This window comes from Pogoniulus pusillus, chromosome 13 (genome assembly GCF_015220805.1).
Source record: "Pogoniulus pusillus isolate bPogPus1 chromosome 13, bPogPus1.pri, whole genome shotgun sequence".
Taxonomy (NCBI): Eukaryota; Metazoa; Chordata; class Aves; order Piciformes; family Lybiidae; genus Pogoniulus; species Pogoniulus pusillus.
In genome coordinates this window covers 16404425-16423068 of record NC_087276.1, presented here as the reverse complement: position 1 = coordinate 16423068, position 18644 = coordinate 16404425, and the positions used below count along the sequence as shown (strand labels likewise).

The 18644-nt window shown below is 61.0% G+C and overlaps 4 protein-coding genes, 1 long non-coding RNA gene and 1 other non-coding gene across 7 annotated transcripts in view; 2 read left to right on the top strand and 4 right to left on the bottom strand.

Annotated features, from left to right (window-relative positions):
* WFIKKN1 (WAP, follistatin/kazal, immunoglobulin, kunitz and netrin domain containing 1) lies at positions 1-2841 on the top strand. Its single transcript, XM_064152641.1, has 2 exons — positions 1-228; positions 915-2841. Exons 1-2 carry the CDS (start codon positions 1-3, stop codon positions 2544-2546), a joined length of 1860 nt encoding a protein of 619 aa, XP_064008711.1. The 3' UTR covers positions 2547-2841.
* A 128-nt stretch (positions 2842-2969) lies between these two features.
* METTL26 (methyltransferase like 26) lies at positions 2970-7319 on the bottom strand. 2 transcript variants are annotated; one of them, XM_064153143.1, is made up of 6 exons: positions 7051-7319; positions 4405-4567; positions 4213-4272; positions 3775-3842; positions 3546-3624; positions 3324-3468 (listed from the first exon to the last, which is right to left on the bottom strand). In XM_064153143.1, exons 1-6 carry the CDS (start codon positions 7257-7259, stop codon positions 3421-3423), a joined length of 627 nt encoding a protein of 208 aa, XP_064009213.1. In that variant the 5' UTR covers positions 7260-7319; the 3' UTR covers positions 3324-3420. The 2 variants fall into 2 exon arrangements, with proteins under 2 accessions (XP_064009212.1, XP_064009213.1); XM_064153142.1 differs by lacking the exon at positions 3775-3842 and having other exon boundaries at positions 2970-3468; positions 7051-7317.
* A 510-nt stretch (positions 7320-7829) lies between these two features.
* Positions 7830-7900, bottom strand: TRNAG-CCC (transfer RNA glycine (anticodon CCC)). The gene has a single exon. It is a non-coding gene; the product is annotated as a tRNA-Gly (tRNA).
* A 651-nt stretch (positions 7901-8551) lies between these two features.
* Positions 8552-10396, bottom strand: LOC135180587 (uncharacterized). Its single transcript, XR_010304495.1, has 2 exons — positions 10313-10396; positions 8552-8914 (listed from the first exon to the last, which is right to left on the bottom strand). It is a non-coding gene; the product is annotated as an uncharacterized LOC135180587 (long non-coding RNA).
* Positions 10397-10491: 95 nt separating this feature from the next.
* Positions 10492-14250, top strand: MCRIP2 (MAPK regulated corepressor interacting protein 2). Its single transcript, XM_064153140.1, has 5 exons — positions 10492-10626; positions 10760-10841; positions 12611-12738; positions 12988-13089; positions 13783-14250. Exons 1-5 carry the CDS (start codon positions 10575-10577, stop codon positions 13851-13853), a joined length of 435 nt encoding a protein of 144 aa, XP_064009210.1. The 5' UTR covers positions 10492-10574; the 3' UTR covers positions 13854-14250.
* Positions 14251-16244: 1994 nt separating this feature from the next.
* ABCA3 (ATP binding cassette subfamily A member 3) overlaps positions 16245-18644 on the bottom strand; it is a 43155-nt gene continuing 40755 nt past the window's right edge. The window contains exon 31 of the mRNA XM_064153138.1: positions 16245-18211. Coding sequence (XP_064009208.1) covers positions 18080-18211 — 132 coding nt within the window. The 3' untranslated portion in view covers positions 16245-18079. The remainder of the gene's footprint in view (positions 18212-18644) is intronic.

The following is an 18644-nucleotide window of genomic DNA, read 5'->3' as shown; positions in this document are numbered from 1 at the left end:
ATGCCTCCTCTTGGGAACTGCGACCACCCGGGCTGGGGCCAGCGAGCGGGTGGATGGCAGCGTGTCCCCATGGGCATCGCGCTCCTGCTCTTGCTGGCAGCGGCGGCAGCCGGGCTGAGCCTGCAATCGGGCAGGATGAGGCACCTGGGGGTCTGCCCCAACCAGCTGAACCCCAATCTGTGGGTGGACGCACAGAGCACCTGCGAGCGGGAGTGCCAGACCGACCAGGTGAGTGAAGCTGCGCAGGCTGGGAGGCTCTGGGGACCAGGATGGGTTCGGGACAGCATCCCAGATCCCCCACGGAGAGGCTTTGGGGTGCAGGTCCTGAGCACAGGAGTGCAGCTGGCTCAGTTATTTTGGTGCAAAGGGCTCATCCTGGCTGCATCTTTATCTCCCGGAGCCCCTGCTGTCAGATGGCATCAGGGGTTCCCAGGGGCTGCAGGCAAAGAATGCTCACTGCTCCCCTGCTCGGGCCATGCACACCCCCTCATTGCATCTCCAGGCTGCTCCCTGGAGCTGAGAGGGGCTGGGATCAGGGGAATGAACAGGGCACTGCCACGGAGCATGCACAGCCACCCCCATCCCCCCCCACCCCCCCCCATTTATTCCCTGGGGGCTGAAGCCCACCCACAAGCTATCTGCCCATCCTGGAGTGACCCAGATCCAGGTTTCACAGTAGTGAGCTGGAGCACCAGCAGCTCCCTGGGGTCAGTCAGGGTGGACGCAGAAGGAGACTACTCTCTGTGTCTTGAGCACTGCTTCCCCTTAGCCAGCAAAGGCTGAGGTGTGAGATGCTATCTGCTGGGGAGGGGAAGTGTCTCATCACTACAGTGCACCCCCGAGCATCCTTGGGGTGCCTGGGGGCTCCAAGGGTGGGCTGTTGCCACCCTGGGAGGTCTGGCTCTTGTCCGGAGCCCAGCAGTGCCAAGGGTGCACAAGGCTGGGAGACGGACACCCGAAACCCCACGGTGGGGGTGGGGGGCAACACCCACAGCTGGTTCACCTCCGTGTCATCGCCCCCCCCTCTCCAATCTCCTCTCTCCAACCGCGGGCAGGACTGCGAAGACTTTGAGAAATGCTGCACCAACGTGTGCGGGCTGCGGAGCTGCGTGGCCGCTCGCTTCGCCGACGGCAGCGCCCCGGCGCCGGCCCTGGCAGCGGCGGCATCCTGCGAGAGCTTCGTGTGCGCGCAGCAGGGCTCCGACTGCGACATCTGGGACGGGCAGCCCGTCTGCAAGTGCAAGGACCGCTGCGAGAAGGAGCCCAACTTCACCTGCGCCTCCGACGGCCTCACCTACTACAACAAGTGCTACATGGACGCCGAGGCCTGCCTGCGCGGCACCCGCCTCACCACCGTGCCCTGCAAGCACATCTTCACCTGGCCCGACACCAGCCCCGTGCCGCAGGAGACCACGGCTCAGCCCACGCCGGGGGCGGGCCCCGAGGTGCCGGTGCCCCCCGCCCTCTACAGCAACCCCTTCCACCAGTCGGTGCGCGCCGGCGGCACCGTCAGCTTCCGCTGCGACGTCAGCGGCCGTCCGCGGCCGGACATCACCTGGGAGAAGCAGAGCGAGCGGGAGGAGAACTTCATCATGCGGCCCGACCAGATGTACGGCAACGTGGTGGTCACCAACATCGGGCAGCTGGTCATCTACAACGCCCGCCACGAGGACGCCGGCATCTACACCTGCACGGCCAGGAACGCCGCCGGGCTGCTGCGGGCCGACTTCCCGCTGTCGGTGGTCAAGCGGGAGTCCGGGGGAACCCTGCGGGCTGGCAGCAACCAGCCCTTCCCCAGCGCCGACTGCCTGAAGGAGCCCGACCGGCGGCGCTGCGAGGCGCTGGAGGTGCGCTGGCACTTCGATGCCAAGCAAGCCGCCTGCCTCACCTTCCGCTACGGCGGCTGCGGGGCCAACAGGAACCACTTTGAGACCTACGAGGAGTGCCGGGCCGCCTGCCTAGGCAGCGCCCGCCCCACCTGCCTGCTGCCCATGGTGCAGGGCCCCTGCCAGAACTGGGAGCCCCGCTGGGCGTACAACCACCTGCTGAAGCAGTGCCACTCCTTCGTCTACGGGGGCTGCGAGGGCAACACCAACAACTTCGAGAGCAAGGAGACCTGCGAGGACGTCTGCCCCTTCCCCAAGAGCCTGCAGTGCAAGGCGTGCCGCCTGAAGAGCAAAATGGTGCTGAGCCTCTGCCGCAGCGACTTCGCCATCGTGGGCCGGCTGATGGAGATCGTGGAGGACCAGGACACCGGCATCGCCCGCTTCGCCCTGGAGGACGTCCTCAAGGATGAGAAGATGGGCCTCAAGTTCTTCAACATCAAGTACCTGGAGGTGACCTTGACCGACATGGACTGGAGCTGCCCGTGCCCCAACATGACGGCGGAGGACGGGCCGCTCATCATCATGGGCGAGGTGCACGACGGCATGGCCACGCTGGACCCCAGCAGCTACGTCCGGGCAGCCAACGACAAGAGGGTGAAGAAGATCTATGAGCTGATGGAGAAGAAAACCTGCGACCTCCTGAACCGCTTCCAGGACTAGGGGAGAGCTGGGACGTGCCGGGGGTGTGGGGAGGGAGGAGGGGCACAGACTCATCGTGGGGTGGGGCAGTCCCCACACCAGCGCCTGTATCTAGGAGATAACCACTGTTGGGCAGCTCTCTCCAAGCCCATGGTGAGCCGCAGCCCAGCTCCCACCTTCCCTGTAATTTATCTGCTGTGTGTCCCCCTCCTTGTACTCCTCACAGCCTGGCCAACAGCAATAAAACTCTGGGCTGGGTTGTCGGGCAGTGGGAGGACCCTCACCCACAAAAGCCTTCCCACTACCCCAAAGCCTCCAGGCCCAGTGTAGCACTCCTGTGCACTCCTGCTGCAGTATCTGACCCCTCACTGGCACTGCTGGAGGGGTAATGGGGATGTCTGTCCCCCAGTGTCAGTGCTGAAAGCATCAGGGATCCACTGGGAGTGTAGAGTGAAGGTCTGGAGTTTATTGGGGGGAGCAGCAGCACAGTCTTGGGGAAGGGCAATAGGTCCCCCAGCCATTGGCACAGTGTTGTTCAGGGAAACTGGCATCAAGTAAGAAGTGTCCCCCATGCCTGGGAATGCTGTACCCCCCACTGCCCACCCCCAAAGCCCACCCCCTGCCATGGCAGCTGTGGTGGATTCCCTGGGTCAGGCTGGGGCACCCCATTGCAAAGGGAGTCCTGAAGAGGCAGGGGCAGATGGAACTGCCCCCAGGCCACCAGTCAAGCCCAGTCCAGGCTGGAGCAAGTGGGGCACCATGCTGCCCCCAGGGTTCCTAGACCCGTCTGGCACTGGCATGGGGACAGTGTGGCCCCTCGAGGCGGCACAAATGGGGCAGGGGCTCCCGTGCTGGCAAGATGCTGGGAGGCTGCGGGAGGCACCAGCGGGGCGGGTTACAGCTTGCGGAAGATGAGACTCTTGTTGTTGGCTGGCATGTCCACCTGCAAGCAGAGAGCCGAGGGGCAGAGGCGTGCCCGCGGGGTGAGGGCTGACCCCCGCTGCAGCGCCCAGCACCTACCATCCTCTCCAGGCACAGCCCGTTGGCCTGGGCCAGCTGCCGCAGCAGCGCCGTGTCCCGGAGGCCCCACGTGGGATTTCTGCCGGGAAGGGAGGTCTGGGTCAGACACAGGACATCTCCCCAATGCTGCTTCCCCATGCCCCGGGGTCAGGGGCTCCCTGCCTGCCGTTTGACATCTTGTTGTGAAGGATCACACTGAGAGGGGGCTTCTCTGTGCCCCCCAACCTACCTCTGCCTCAGGCTGCAGTCGAAGTCCACATTGCTCTGGGGGCTGATGTGGCCCTCCACGGCGTAGGGCTGTGGGACACAGAGCCAGAGCTGTAGCTATGAGCCCCCTGTGTGACCCTCCCCAGTCCCCCCACCACACATAGAAGGCAAGCAAGAAGAAACATAGATCCCAAGAAGGACCACAGGTTCTGTCACCCACCACAGGCACCCCCTGACCTTGGCCTAGATGGGGCAAAAGAGAACAGGATCCCTCCCATCCTTAGGGTGAGCAGCCAGAGCCTTGGGGTGAGCATCCAGAGCTCAGCACATGTCCCCAAAGGCTGAGATGCCCTCAGATCCATGTCCCTTCCTTTCCCAGCCTCCCCACTCTCTGAGCCATGCCTGGAGCTGCCTATCCTTCTCTGACCCCCCGGCATCCCCAGACATCCCCAGCACGCACCCCATAGGTGAAGAGCACACCTCCGGGCTTCAGCAGCACCCCAGCACCCTTGAACAGGCCCTGGGGAGAAAGGGAGAAAGTGACATGGTCAGAGGGCTGGGGACACCTCCCCAGGAGCCCCTTCCTCGGTCCTGGGATCCCTGGAGCAGTGGGTAGGGGATGTGGATGTGGCTCTGGCCCTGCCCTGCTCACCTTGGTGCAGCACAGCTCGGTGATGTGCATCATGTTGATGCTGACAAGGAGGTCGAGGGTGGCAGGTTGGGCACCTCCCCAGGTCTCCCAACCCTGTGCCACGTCCAGCAGGATGGGGGGCAGCAAATTGGGCACACGTGTGGCCTCCACGTAGGCAGAGATGCTGCAGGTACCAAACCCCATGTCAACCCTGGCTGGGCCATTGCCAGTCTGCACTGCAGGCAGACCCCAAACCTGCCTCAGTAGCATGGCACTGGTAGAGTCTCTGGTGTCTGCTAACAGGGTTGTGCTTGTAACACAGCCTGAGGGGTCTGCAGAGGGCCAGGGCTCTGCTACTGCCAGGTCTTCGTTTGGTACCAGGCAGCTGGAGAAACAGCAGCAGGCAAACAATCAGTGGTACGTGGACCAAGAGGCACCTAAACTATCCCAGCTCAGCAGTGCCTCCCAGCAGGGCAGCTGGAGCATGCTGCCCTCCCAGCTGCCTGCCTGCATGCTGCCTGTACTCATGGGCCTGCTCAACCTGCCAGCTGCACTGCCAGTGCCCATGTGCCCAGGCTGCCCACATCCACACACTCAAAGCTGCAATTTGCCTGCAGTTCTGCCCTCATGCTGCCTGCACCCACGTGCCTGAACACTGCCCCGTGGCATCCACATGCCCACCCTGTCTGCAGCACTGCCTGCACCCATGTGCCAGCTCACCCTGTCTGCAGTACTGGCAGCACCCATGGGCCCAGGCTGCCTGCACTCACACACAGCCCCTGCCCACACACTGCCTGCACACACACACTTGTCTTGCCTGCAACACTGCCTGCATCCACACATTTGCCCTGACTAAAGTAATGCCTGTGCCCATGAGCTCAAGCTGCCTGTACCCACAGCCCTGTGCCACCCGCATGCTGTCTGCACTCACAAGCCTGAGCTGCCCACGGCCCTGCCTGCACCCCTGCTGCCCACACACTTCAGGTACTGCTACACTGAGTGATTTTGGTGTGGTTCACCTCCTTTTTGGCCCATCCACGGGCCAGGTCTTGGTGAACCAACCTCCTGGCATGGGGATTATTTTCAATCAGGCTGGTGCCATTGCCAGGGAGGCTACGGGTGGGCAGCACAGTAGCTGCCAGCCCCCTGGCTGGGCAGTGCTTTTGGCCCCTTCCCAGCAGGTTTGTTTCTCTTCTGGGGGGGGATTCCTCCCCATGTTGCAGGGCTGGGTTTATTTTTGTTTCCCGAGTGGAAGCTGAGCCTGCTAAGCAGGGCACTGCAATGTCTGGAATGGGCACCTGGCAACGGCCAGACCCGCGCATGCCAACACAGAGCAAACGAACATGATCCAGTGTGGGTCACTGGGGTGGCACGGTGCCGGGAGTGGGTGTGAGCCACCCGCCGCTGGCATCCTAGTGAGTTGGGCATCAGGCCTGGCATCGCTGTGGGTAATGGGTGCCATCAGCAGCTGGGCACTCTGCAGACAGGACCTGCTCTGCAGCGGGCACACAGGCGGGGAGCTGGATGCAGCAGACATGCTGAGTAGGGGAGTCTGAGGTGCTTGGGAGAGGAATTTGGGGGGGGTTTATGGAGAAAGAAAACCAGCAAGCATGGGCCTGGGGAGCCAGGGCTGTCTGGGAGTTGAATATTATGTTTTCCCTGGATAAAAAACCAAAGGATCCAGCTGGGAAGCCTGGGCCAACGGAGGGTGCGAGGTTGGGGCTTTGCTGGGCACAAAGAGAGCAGCAAGCTGGGGAGCCTGGGGCTGAGAGTTCAATATTGGGGCACTCCTGGCTGAAAACAAGCACTCAGCTGGGGACTCCAGGCTGTGTGAGAGCTGGATCCTGGGGCTGCCCAGCTGGGGAGCCCTGCCAGTATTGTCACTGCTCTGCTGGCCAGGGAGAGGTACAGGCTGTGGGAGAGGGCTCAGGCTTTGGGAAGGGGTGCAGGCTATGGGAAGGAGCTAAGGCTTTGGGAAGGGGTGCAGGCTATGGGAGGGGGCTCAGGCTTTGGGAAGGGGTGCAAGCTGTGGGAGGGGAGGGAGCTAAGGCTTTGGGAAGGGGTGCAGGCTATGGGAGGGAGCTAAGGCTTTGGGAAGGGGTACAGACTATGGGTGGGAGCTAAGGCTTTGGGAAGGGGTGCAGACTATGGGAGGGGGCTCAGGCTTTGCAGAGGGGTGCAAGCTGTGGGAGGGGAGGGAGCTAAGGCTTTGGGAAGGGGTGCAGGCTATGGGAGGGGGCTCAGGCTTTGCAGAGGGGTGCAGGCTATGGCAGGGAGCTAAGGCTTTGGGAAGGAGTGCAGGCTGTGGGAGGGAGCTAAGGCTTTGGGAAGGGGTGCAGACTATGGGAGGGGAGGGGGTACCGACCATGGGAAGGTGCTCAGTCCGTGGGAGGGGAAGGGGCTCAGGCAGTGGGGAGGGGTGAAGGCTAGGGGAGGGGAGTGAGCTCAGACTCTGGGGACAGGTGGAGCCTGTAGGAGCAGAGGGGGCACCGACTACGGGAAGGTGCTCAGTCCGTGGGAGGGCAGGGGGGTCAGGCCGTGGGGAGGGGGGGAGGCTATGGGAGGGGAGGAGCCTATGGGAGGGCAGGGGGCTCAGGCCGTGGGGAGGGGAGAGAACGCAGTCTGGGGCTCGGACCGTGCCCCAGCACGGCCCCGCTACCTGCTCACCTGCGGAGCGCCCGCGGGTCGACGTCGGAGGGCTGCCAGCGGGTCTGCGGCAGGGCCCGGGCGAAGTGCGCGGCGTGGAGCCCTGCGCCCGCCCCCACCTCTAGCACCCGCAGGCTGCCGGGCGCCGCCTGCGCTCCGCTCACCGCGTACTGCCGCAGCACCTCCAGGATCGGGCCCTTGTTGCGCTCCGCCGCCGCCGGCACTTGCATGGTTGCAGCGGGCCAAGAACGGGACTACAGCTCCCAGCCGGCCCCGCGGGGAGAGATCCGCCTGCCGTGACGCGAGTGGGGCCGCCCACGGGGAGGGGAACAAAAAAACCCCAATCAAGCAAAAAAAAAATCCCCAAATCAACCAACCAAAGAAAACCCAAACTCAAAACAGACACCTCTCCCCCCACTCCCGCGATGAAAAAAATCAAACGCAAAATGAACCCCAAACAAGCCAATTAGACCCCCCCCAAATACACCAAACCGCAAAGCAAACACGAAAATACCCCCAAACCAACTAAACAGTAAAAAATAAAGCAGAAACCAAGTTACAAAAAAAAGCCCACCCCAAACCAGAACAGCCAAAAACACCCCTGGGGAAAAAAAAATACCCACAAAAGCAACAACAGATAAAGCCCTCCCCAAAAATCCAAACCAAAAGAAGTGAAAAGAAGGAAGAAAATCCCCCCAAAAAAAAAAAAAAAAAGGAAAAGAAAAAAAAAAAGAAAGGAGGAAAAAGCTTCAAAACATCACCACCAGAAAAAAAGAAAAACGCCCCGCAAGAAAAGAGGCTGCGCCGCCCGGGAATCGAACCCGGGTCGCAAGAATGGGAATCTTGCATGATACCACTACACCAGCGGCGCTGTGACTGTTTGGTTTGCAAAGGCAGAGCATGAACCAATTCCTACACCGCCATGAAGCTTGCCTTACGTGTTACTGCTGCTCTGCAGACCGCAGGGTCGCGGACCACGGGCTCTTCGCCTCCCCATCCCCCCCAAGGCGCTGCAAGACGGTGAGCGATGCTGCTCCCCCGCCATGGGCCTTCCCCACCCTATTCTCAGCACTCCAAGCAGGAGCGGGTTAAGGGGCTGCAGGCACACCCGAGGATAGTGCATGCCCTGACTGCAGGGACCGGGCAGTAGGGTCACCCTGTGGTCTGGCTGTGACCCCACCTAGCTGCTCCCAGACCTCCGATCAGAGTGGCAACATGGAAGGGTCCAACTAGAGCCTGAGGACCTGAGGCTCAGGACTTCCCTAGATGCTGTACCCACCAGTGCTGTACAAACCCTGGGCAGGCCTCGAGTGGGAAAAGTGAGGCACAGCTTCTTGGGGGACAGCTGTGTGACAAGGCAGGGGACGGCTGTGTGACAAAGCAGTGGCAGGTACCTGTGCATCATAGTTGTGTTTAAAGCCACTAACAAACATCACATCCTGCAGGGCTGGAGGGACAATGGGGCTGACAGCTGCAGGTGCCCCCTGTGAGGTGCCCAGCATGCTGCAGGACCAGGCCCTCCTTTGCAGGATGCTAACCTGGCGGGGTCAGGCACCCCCAGCAGGGCTGTGCCACCATGGCCACATGGCATGCTCACGGTGCACGGCCAAGGTCACCCATGTGATATGACTTTGGTGCCCTCAGAGCAAGCCTGAAGTGTCTCCAAAGCTCTCACTGAGTTTGTCTCATGGCCTGTGCTCCACAGCCTGGGTGCCATCCATCTGTGGGTGATGCTGTGGGGTGACAGGGGATTGTCTCGGGGTCACCTCCCAGGGCTGAACGTCCCACCACGTGGGGACACCTCGGCGCACCTTCCCCACTCCAAAGGTCACCACAGTGGCTGGGACGTGGCTGCCTGCCCCAGCTTCATGCACTGCAGGGTGGCCTGTGGGTGAAAGAGAGGGCTCATGAGGTTTGTCCCAGCATTGTCCTCACGACGGTGGCACCTGAGTGTCTCCTCACAGCTCCCTGCATGTTGCTTGCCTATGTCCTACATGTCCCAGGAGTGACTCCTATGTGTCCCATGACTGCAGTATTCCATGTCCTGAATGTCACCGAGTCTGTCCCCTGACTGGGTTCTGTGTCCCCTGCGTGCATGTGCCATCTTGTGTCCCACGACTCCTGTGCCCTCTGTCCTATTTGACCTCTGCATGTCCCCACATCCCTTTATGTGTCCCGTGGGTGTCCTGAGCCTCCAGCATGTCCTACATGTACCCTGTGTCCTGAATATGTTCCCCTGTGTGTCCCACTCATGTTCCATGTGTGCTCCGTGTCTTCCATCCTGTGTGTGTCCCTAATGCATCCCACATGTGTCCCTATGTCCCCTGTGTCCCTGTGCATTTCCTGTGTGCCCTGTGGCTGTCTCAGGTGTTCCCTCAGATGTCCTTTGTGTGTCCCTTGTGCATGTGTCCTGTGTCTCCTACATGTCACATGTCTACTCTCGGTGTCCTAAGCATGTCTCCTGCACATGCTCCCCCAACCTGTGTACCCCTGAGGTGTCCTGCATCCTACGCATCTCCCTTTCCCACGTGCTCCAAATATGCCCCAGTGTCCCATGTGTGTCTCCATGTCCCGTGTGCATCCCCCTCCTGTATCCCCTTGTTTCCTGCATAGCTCCCCAATGTGCTCTGCATGTCCTGTGTCTGCCATATATCCCCTCTGAGTGTCCTACATGTGTCACATGTGTCCCCGTGGCCCATGCATGCTCCCCCTATGTGCCCCATGTGTGCCCCCGTGTCCTCTGTGTGCTCCCATGCTCCATGTGTCCCTTACGTGCTCTACATGCGCCCTGCCACACTTCCCACGTGTCCCCAATGTGCCTCACCAGTGTCTGCTGTGTGTCCCTACATCCCATGTACATTTCCCATGTTCCCTCTGCTTCCCAGGTGTCCCCACGTCCCATGCACTCCCCTGTGTGTCCCTATGTCCCATGCGCTCCCCTGTGTCCCCTGTGTGTCCTCATGTTCTAAGTGTATCCCTGTGTGTCCCTATGTCCCACGTACTCCTGTGTGTGTGCGTCCCGTGTTTCCCTGTCTGTCCCTAGCGTGTCCCGTGTGCCCCACTCTGTGTCCTGCATGTCCTTGTGTGTCCTGCGTGTGTCCTCATGTCCCATATGTTTCGCTGTGCCCCACGTTTACCCTTGCGTCCCGCATGTGTCCCTCTATGCGTTCCCACGTCCCCTCCGCGGCTCCCCTCCGCGTCCTGCGTGTCCCGCATGTGCCCCCCCGCGTGTCCCGCATGTGCCCCCCCGCGTGTCCCGCATGTGCCCCCCCGCGTGTCCCGCCTTGGTCGCTGCGTGTCCCCACGCGTCCGCCCGAGCGCGTCCCCGCGCCGGTGCCGGTGCCGCTGCCCCGCAGCCCGCGCACGTGCTCCTGCCGCTGTCGCCGCGGCCCCGCTCGGTCCCTTTAAGGGCGGGGGGGGGCGTGTCGCGGCCGCGGCCCCGGCCCCGGCCCGGCCCGTTAAAGGCCCGGCGAGGGGCACGCGCCGCACTCGGGAAGGGGCGGTGGGGCCGGTGGCGGGCCCGGGGCGGGCCCGGAGCCGCAGGGATGTACACGCTGACGCGAGGCCCCAGCAAACTGGCCACGCAGCGTCGCACAGGTACCGGGCACCGCGGGCTGGGGAGGACAGGCATGCTCGTAAGGGGAACTGGCACAGCGGGCACCGGCCCGTTCCGCTCCCCCCCTCCTCTCGGGGCCGTCCTGACGCCGCTCCCAACCCCCCTCCCCCGCAGGTCCGACGCAGCAGGCGGTGGAGAGCAGCAAACTGGGCGAGCTGCGGGGCCGGCTGCAGCCCGGTGCCTGGCCCCCCGCCAGGTGAGCCCCGCGCAGCCCGCCGTGACCTTGGGGAAAGGTTACCGGGCCTCGCCGCCGGGGGAGGGGCCCGCGTGGGGAGCGGGGAGGTGACCGGCAGCCGCCGCTCGGTGCCCGCAGGCCGGACAGTGGAGGGAGGTGCAGCCCTGCTGGTGTCCGCCCGCATCCCACCGGGACTGTGCCCCCGTGGTGCGGGGAGGACGGGAGGATGCACCGGAGCCGCTGTGTCCCACCCCCAGGGGGGCGGTTCGGGCAGAGGTTGCTTCGTAACAGCGCCGGGGAACGGGAGTTGTGAGCGGGGGAGCGGGCACGGTGTGGGCTGCAGGGGGCTGGCAGCCCCTGCTCGGCAGTCGGCTGGGGGATCCCCCGCTGCCCTGGGGGTCCCCGCTGCCAGAGGCGCCGCCCGGGACAGCCGGGCCAGGTCAAGCTTCTCGCTGCCCGAGGCCCCGCTGGTGCCGAGAGAAGCGGTGCGAGGACGGGGGCTCCGTTGCCCTGAGGCGTCCTGCAGCCGGTGCCGGGGAGAGTCCGGACCAGGCCGAGCGGGGATTGTGCAACGTCCCTGAGCCAGCCCCGGGGGAGGCACCGATTGCACAAACTCGTTACCGAACCGGCGCTGAGCCCCTGGTGCGCGACCTGGCAGGCCCGGCTGCAGCCCCGCACACCGCCAGGTGGCCCGCGGCAGGGCTTGGAGCTTGTCCCTTGTCCACAAAGCGGGGACAGTGCAGCTCCCCGCTTCCAGCAGAGCTAACAGGGGCTGCTGGGCAGCTGCGGGGGTTATGGTGGCCTCTGTCGAGGAGCTGCTTTCTCGGTCAGAGAGCTGGGTGCAAACCCAGCCTGCACAGTTGGCAGCTTCCTTCCGTAGGGGGCAGCTCTGCCCATCCCCTTCCAGACATGGGTGACAAAAGCTCTCCTTCCGGCCCCCCTGCAGCTCCCCTCCTTCCTGGGCTCTCATTGACTGCTGCTACTGCATCACTCGCTTCAGGGCCCGCTCCTGGCTTCTGCCCTACCCGGTGCCCCCCAGCCCCGTGGTGTTTGGGGTGTGCTGAGCTGCGGGCAGGGGCTGCCTATTGGCAGTCCTGCCTGCTCTCTAAACTGCAACCCATCCAGGTTCCCTGGGCCCCTTAGACTTTGTCCCCTGAGGAACGTGGCCGTTGCAGATGTGTCCTGCCCCGAAGCTGGGCAGAAAAGCCAAAATGCTGAAGTTCTGCATCAAACATGCCCAGGTCTCAGAGCCTTCTCCTTTTCTCTGCCTGCTTTTGCTGTTGCCAATCTGAGGCAGAAGTGCCCTGCACCCAGGAGGGGGTCCCGGCTCTGAGGAGGCCTGATGTGCTCCCAGTTTTGTTCCAGTCCAGTGACACCCTGGGCATGTGCTGGGGGGTCAGGACTGCTCCAGCAAGCCTTGGGTGCTTGACCACGGTGCATTCTCCTGCCCAGCGCCCAGCTGCATTTCACTCCATTTTCCTGACGCCAGCGGTTTCAGGGGAAGACCTTCTTGTAAGGACTCTGCTTGGGGCTGGGGCTGGAGGGTGGCCGGGAGCTGGGCAGCTCCTACTTTTCTCTTTTCTTGAGTGACTGGGTTCTTTTTGGTCCCCTCCCCTGGGGGCAGGGCTGAGCAGGTCTACAGCTCTGCCCCTGGCCTGACTGGGGTTATGGGTGAGCATGCATGCTGTGGGGCAACCTGGGGTAGCAGGGCAGCCCCTGGCCTCGCTTGGGACTGTGGTGGGAAGAGCCACCTGCCCCCTCCCTCACTCTCACTCTGCTTCTCTGGCCAGCCCAGCCCAGAAGCTCGTCTTCAACAGAGTGAATGGCAAGAGGCCGCAGGTGCTGCTGCCGCAGATCTCTGCCCCCGAGGAGTGCTACACATTGGCCCACGAGGAGAATGTTCGCTTCGTCTATGAGGGTGAGGGCAGGGGACCCTGGGCACAGGAGCCTGCTGCTTGCTGTCACATCCTGGGTGGGGAGGCTGGAACATGTGGGGCCCCTCTGAGACAGCTACATCATGCTGTGAGAACCTTGGTGGCAGGGATGGGGTCTCCAGACTGGGTGGTGGTGCCCTCCTTTGCACCACCTGCTCCTCTCCTGCAGCCTTCCTGGGCTGGGAAATTACCCTCCCAAACCCACTCACTGCCTGTTTCTGCCCCTTCTCCAGCCTGGCAGCAGGTAGAGCAGCAGTTGGACGGCATCCGGAGCGGAGAGAGCGCCTGTGGGCCTGTGCAGTATGTGGAGAAAACTCCCAACCCCGGACTGAAAAGTAAGTGGCAGCAGGCAGGGCACTCAGGTGTGCAATGAGTTGGTGTGGACTCAGCCGAGCACCTCAGCAGGGCTGCAGTGGGAGGAGGAGGAGCATTCCAGTGGGTTCAGCTGGGCACCTCAGCAGGGCTGCAATGGGAGGAGGAGGAGCATTCCAGTGGGTTCAGCTGGGCACCTGAGCAGGGCTGCAGTGGGAGGAGGAGGAGCATTCCAGTACTAGATGGGTCAGGTTGTGTCTGAGGCTGCTCAGGGGGTGCTGGTTCCCAGCACTGCAGTGGGGATATCCCACTGCTGAAGGAGACCAGATGAGAGGAGGACATCTTGTTGATGGCACTTGTGTTGATGGCACCAAGGTGGTGCCAACATGATGCTCTTCCCAGGTCCTGCCACGAGGACCTCCCTGTCCCCAGGCCAAGCAGGCCCAAGCTGGAGTGTATCAAGGATGGGGCCAAGGGACTTCTCAGCATCTGGAGCAAGGGCTGTGAATGCAGCCCTGGGGGATCCCACAGCAGCTGAGGTGGTCCCCAAGGACAGCAGGTCCCTGTTAAACCTTTCTGGGGACAGGGCACAGAGGTGGGTGGGGGAAACTTGGGGGTGTCTTTTCCTGCTTACAAATGGTGTGACTCAAGGGGAGCTCTCCTTGTTCTCCCAACTGCTCTGCCAGGCTCTTCTCCCTCCCTGCCCTCTCTTTCAGACTTTGTTCCCATTGACCTGGAGGAATGGTGGGCACAGCAATTCCTGGCCAAGATCCAAAACTCTTCATAAAAGGGAAGAAAGGTTTGGCTTTGGGTTTTGGTGAAGGAAGAAACAACACTGAGAGTGTTCTGGTCAGAACCCAGAATTGGTGGCATTTGTAGAACCACCTTTTGAAAAGGTGACTGAAATGAAGCAACCTCTGCGCTGCCAGCCCGGCCAGGTCAGCGGGCACCGGACCACAGCCATGCCTGGCATGGAGGAGCAGTGGGTGGCCCCAGCCAGGATTCCTTAAGTGCCAGTTCTCGGACTGCTGCAGCTCCTGCAGCCTCTCCAGCTCCCAGGGACACTGCAGTGCCGTGCTGGGGACAAGGGAGCGAATCCCCCACCCCCCTGTGGCTGTGCCCATGGGGAGAGGGCCCTGGGGTGCTGTAGCAGGACCCCCAGACAATAAAGAGCTGAAACTGCCTGTGGAGAGGTGCCCATGGGAGGGGCAAGATGTTTGCAGGAGGTGCAGCATTGTGCCCTGGGTTGCTATGGAGTGGGTGATGCTCATGGCGGAGTCCCTGGCAGAGTGGGTGCCATGCTCTGGGTGGGGGCAAAGAGCTTGGAATCCTTCCACACCTTCCTTGGATCTGCATCCTTGCCTTCAGTACTGCTTAGTCTCCCTGGGCTCAGCCAGGGGCTGATGTTGCCTTGGGTGTGTGCTTGTGATTGGAGTGGGGGCTGAGCATCTTGGCAGTGTTTTGGAGCGAGGCCTGCAGTGTGTTGGAGGGGCAGAGCAGCAGCAGTGAGGGTGCCAGGGCCAGCCCCTTGGCATTTCTCTGACAAATATCTTGTCAAAGATCAGGCATTTCTCTTTGAACCTCAAGGTCTTCTCTCCTATAGCGTGTGGGGTGAGGCTGAGAGGTGATGGTGGATGGGATGAGGATCTCCACTTCTGCTCTTGGAGGTACCTGGTACAGCAGAATTCCATGGCCTGTGGGCTCCTCGAGGCTGGGCTCAGCCTTTCCATGCCAGGTTTTGAAGGACAATTTCCATTTCTCCATGCCCCAGTGCAGGAGATCTGAGCAGCAGTCCAGGCTCATGAGGGCTGGAGCTGCTTTGACTCCCAAGGAAGCCAGGTGGGAAAATGCCCACTAAAAAAAATTCTCTCTTATTATCCCTCTGCTGGAACCAAATGGGGGGGAGCAGCAGCTGCCTGGCACCTGTGGTGCTTCTACCACACCTGGCCACTGCAGCATGGGTGGCCAGAAGGTTGCCACAGCAGCTGTGACCTTGCCAGTGCAAAACCTGGCTGAGCTGGAGAGGCAGTGCCCATCCTGTGAGCAGTCCTGGCTCTGGTGCTGACTGGGCACTGTGGTAGCTGAAATGGAGGGAGCAGCACCGCACCCAGCTGGCAGCTGCTCCTTCCAGGAGGGGAGGGGTGCTGCAGCACTGTGTGACCAAGAGGTTGCTTCACTAAGACTTTGCTTTGCCCAGGATGACCTGTGGGCTGGTGCCTGGAAATGCCATCCTCGCCAATGTCTCCTCTACCACCAGCTCTGCCAGAAAACACCATGGGTGCTGTGGGTTACACTGCCTCAGTGTCGCCTGCTCCAGGACCAAGCTTTGCAGGGGGTCACCAGCATGCCATGGTCTGGGATGGGCTGGGTGTGCATCTCAGCTGTCCTGCCTGTTGCTGCTGCGCTCAGGGTGCTGCCAGCCTATGGTAATTTGGCATCTTGCCCTCTTGCAGCTTCCCACTGCTCCCCATCCCAGGCAAAGCTTTGCAGGTCCTGCTGTGTCCTGCAGGAGCTGCCCTTCCCCAGTGACTAGCAGCCCCAGCAGGTTCCTGGTGGCTTCAGAGGGCTCTGAGGTGCTCCAGGGATGCTCCTGAGGAGCAAACCCTCCATGCTTGCACCTCCAGAGGGCCGTGAGGTACTCCTAGGGAGGATTATATTCATACCAGCAGCTCCAGAGAGCTCTGAGGTGCTCCAGGGATGCTCCTGAGGAGCAAACCCTCCATGCCTGCACCTCCAGAGGGCTGTGAGGTACTCCTAGGGAAGATTATATTCATACCAGCAGCTCCAGAGAGCTCTGAGGTGCTCCAGGGATGCTCCTGAGGAGCAAACCCTCCATGCCTGCACCTCCAGAGGGCTGTGAGGTATTCCTAGGGAGGAATATATTCATACCAGCAGCTCCAGAGAGCTCTGAGGTGCTCCAGGGATGCTCCTGAGGAGCAAACCTTCCATGTCAACAGCTCAAAGAGGGCTCTTTAAATGCTCCTAGGGAGCAAACCCTCCACACCAGCACCTCCAGAGAGCTCTGTGGTGCTCCATGGATGTTTCTAGGGCCATGCCAGCAGCTCAAGAGGGCTCTGAGGCACTTCAAGGATGCTCCTGGAGAGCAAACCCTCCATGCTAGCAGCTCGGGGGAGTGATGCTATTCACTTGGCTGCTTGCTAATCAAAAGCACACAGTGTTAGGATCCAGGGCAGTTCTTAGTAACGTGCTGCACCATCGTTCTGAACAACAACATGAGGCAAAGGCTGGGGGGAAGGGAGGGGGAAGAAAAACTGGATCAGGAAAGGATGAATCAGTCACAGGAACAAACGAAACCTCCCCACCCCCCCCCAAAAAAAATCACCCAACCCCTGCCATTGCAAATCACTGGGAGGGATCCAGCAACCCTCCCCATAAATAGTAATTAATTTTATGTGCAATTATGTGTTTGACTATAGTGCAAATTGCTCTGCATTGATCACAGGGCAGCCAGCCCCCAGGGGACTGCCCCAGGTGATACAGGGACCAGTTCAGGACAGACAAGAATCGACATGGATTTAAAACAAAGGAACAAAAAAGAACCACCACCACCACCCAAAAGACTCCAGAACCAACACAGCCACTGGGGAGCACCATCATAAAAGAGTCCCAGTTGGTACCTCCAGGTAGGCATGGGCCCGGATGGTCCTTAACATGCTGTGCAGCTGGGCCCAGGGCAAGACCCTGCCTTGGCTCCTGCCTGCTGCTGGAGCAGCCCAGTGTGGTGTGGAGGGGATGGGCACAAGGATGGGACACACACATGAGATTGGTGTGCTCTGCTCAGAGCAGTGTGGAGTGTAAGGGGAGAGTACCTCTGGCCTTCAGATCTGGTCCTGTCACTGCACAGCTGCTGGGTGAACTTATCATGCCCCTAACGGTGAGGCCAGCAGTGGTCCTAAGCACCCTGCAACACCTCTCACCCATCCCACTGTGCCTGGCTGTGGCCTCAATCCCTCTCTGATACCTCTTACCCATCCCACTGGCAGTCCCAAGCACCTCTGACCCATCACACTGTGCCCGTCTGCGGGCTCAAGCCCTCTCCAATCCCTCTCGCCCATCCCATCTGCAGTCCCAAGCATGCTGTGATACCTCTCACCTATCCCACTGTGCCTGTCAGTGACCCCAGGCCCCCTCTCATATCTCTCACCTATCCTGTCTGCAGTCCCAAGCATGCTGTGATGCCTCTCACCCATCTGTCTGATCCCAGCAGTGCCCCCTGGCACCGTGCCACACTTCTTGCCCATCTCAGCAGTGTCCCCAGCACCTTGTACCACCTCTCCCCACGCCACTGCCTCCAGCCCCGTGCTGGCTGTCCCCTGTGCTCATCACATGCTGTACCATGGGGCTGAGCTCTGGGCACTTCTCCATGAACATGTCCTTCCTCTCACCAGTGCCAGCTCCCTCTGCCCTGCTGGGGCTGGTGCCAGCTCTGCAGGCAGGGAGGCAGAGGGAACAATGTTTCGGGAGCGGTTAAAGGGGCTGGAGCCTCCTCTGTGCCAGGGACAGGAGGGAAGCTTTCTTGTGCCCTCCAGCTAGGCACAATCAGCAGCAAAGAGTCTGGCTCTGAGCCATCTGGCAGCCTCCTGCTAAACAGCACTGAACCACCCAACACATCCACAGAGGGGACAACAGCAAGCATGCAGCACTGTCCCAACGGGTGCAGGGATGAGGGGGCATGATGCCAACCCACCCCCACCACCCATCCAGGCTTCTCCCTTTTTTGGGGGGGCTGTTTGGGGTGGGGTTGTTTGGTTTTTTTGCTGTATGGATGGGATGAAGGCTGAAGGGCGGAGGTGCCCGGAGGGCTGCACAGCACCGTGTGCCCCTGACGGTGGCAGGTCGGTGGCCATCCTCTGTCCCCTCCCTGGTGAGCAGGTCCTTACACGTTGATACATGACTGAAGACACGCTGATATATAAATTACTGTCTCTATAGATACTATGTATAGGTGGCAGGGCCAGTCTGTGATGGAGGGCCACCAGCTGGGGCTCCTGCTCACTTCCCCCTGTCCTCTGTGTAGTGCTGGAAGCGAGTGAAGCTCATGAAGACCTGCTCCAGGGAGATCTGGCTCACCGAGTAGTCTTCCAAGTGGTACTTCTCTTTGGCTTTCTCCAAGGCCCCAAAGACCTGCATGGGATGGGATTGGGGGGGGGGGTGGTTACTGCAGGGACAACCCCTAGGTGGAAAGCAGAGGGAGCTTTGGGGAGGGCAGAGTTGGACAGAGAGAAGCCTTCCTGGGTAGGAGGGCAAGGAGAAGCCAGGGGGTGGACTGGCAGCAGAGAACCTGAGCCTTTTTGTGTATAGAGAGGCTTTACATCTAGATCTACATGGGATAGAGAGAGGCTTTACAGCTAGATGGGATAGAGAGAGGCTTTACATCTACATCTAGATGGGACAGAGAGAGGCTTTACATCTACATCTAGATGGGACAGAGAGAGGTTTTACATCTACATCTAGATGGGATAGAGAGAGGTTTTACACCTGGATCTAGATTGGATAGAGAGAGGCTTTACATCTAGATGGGATAGAGAGATTGGCTTTACATCTATGTGTTTTATAC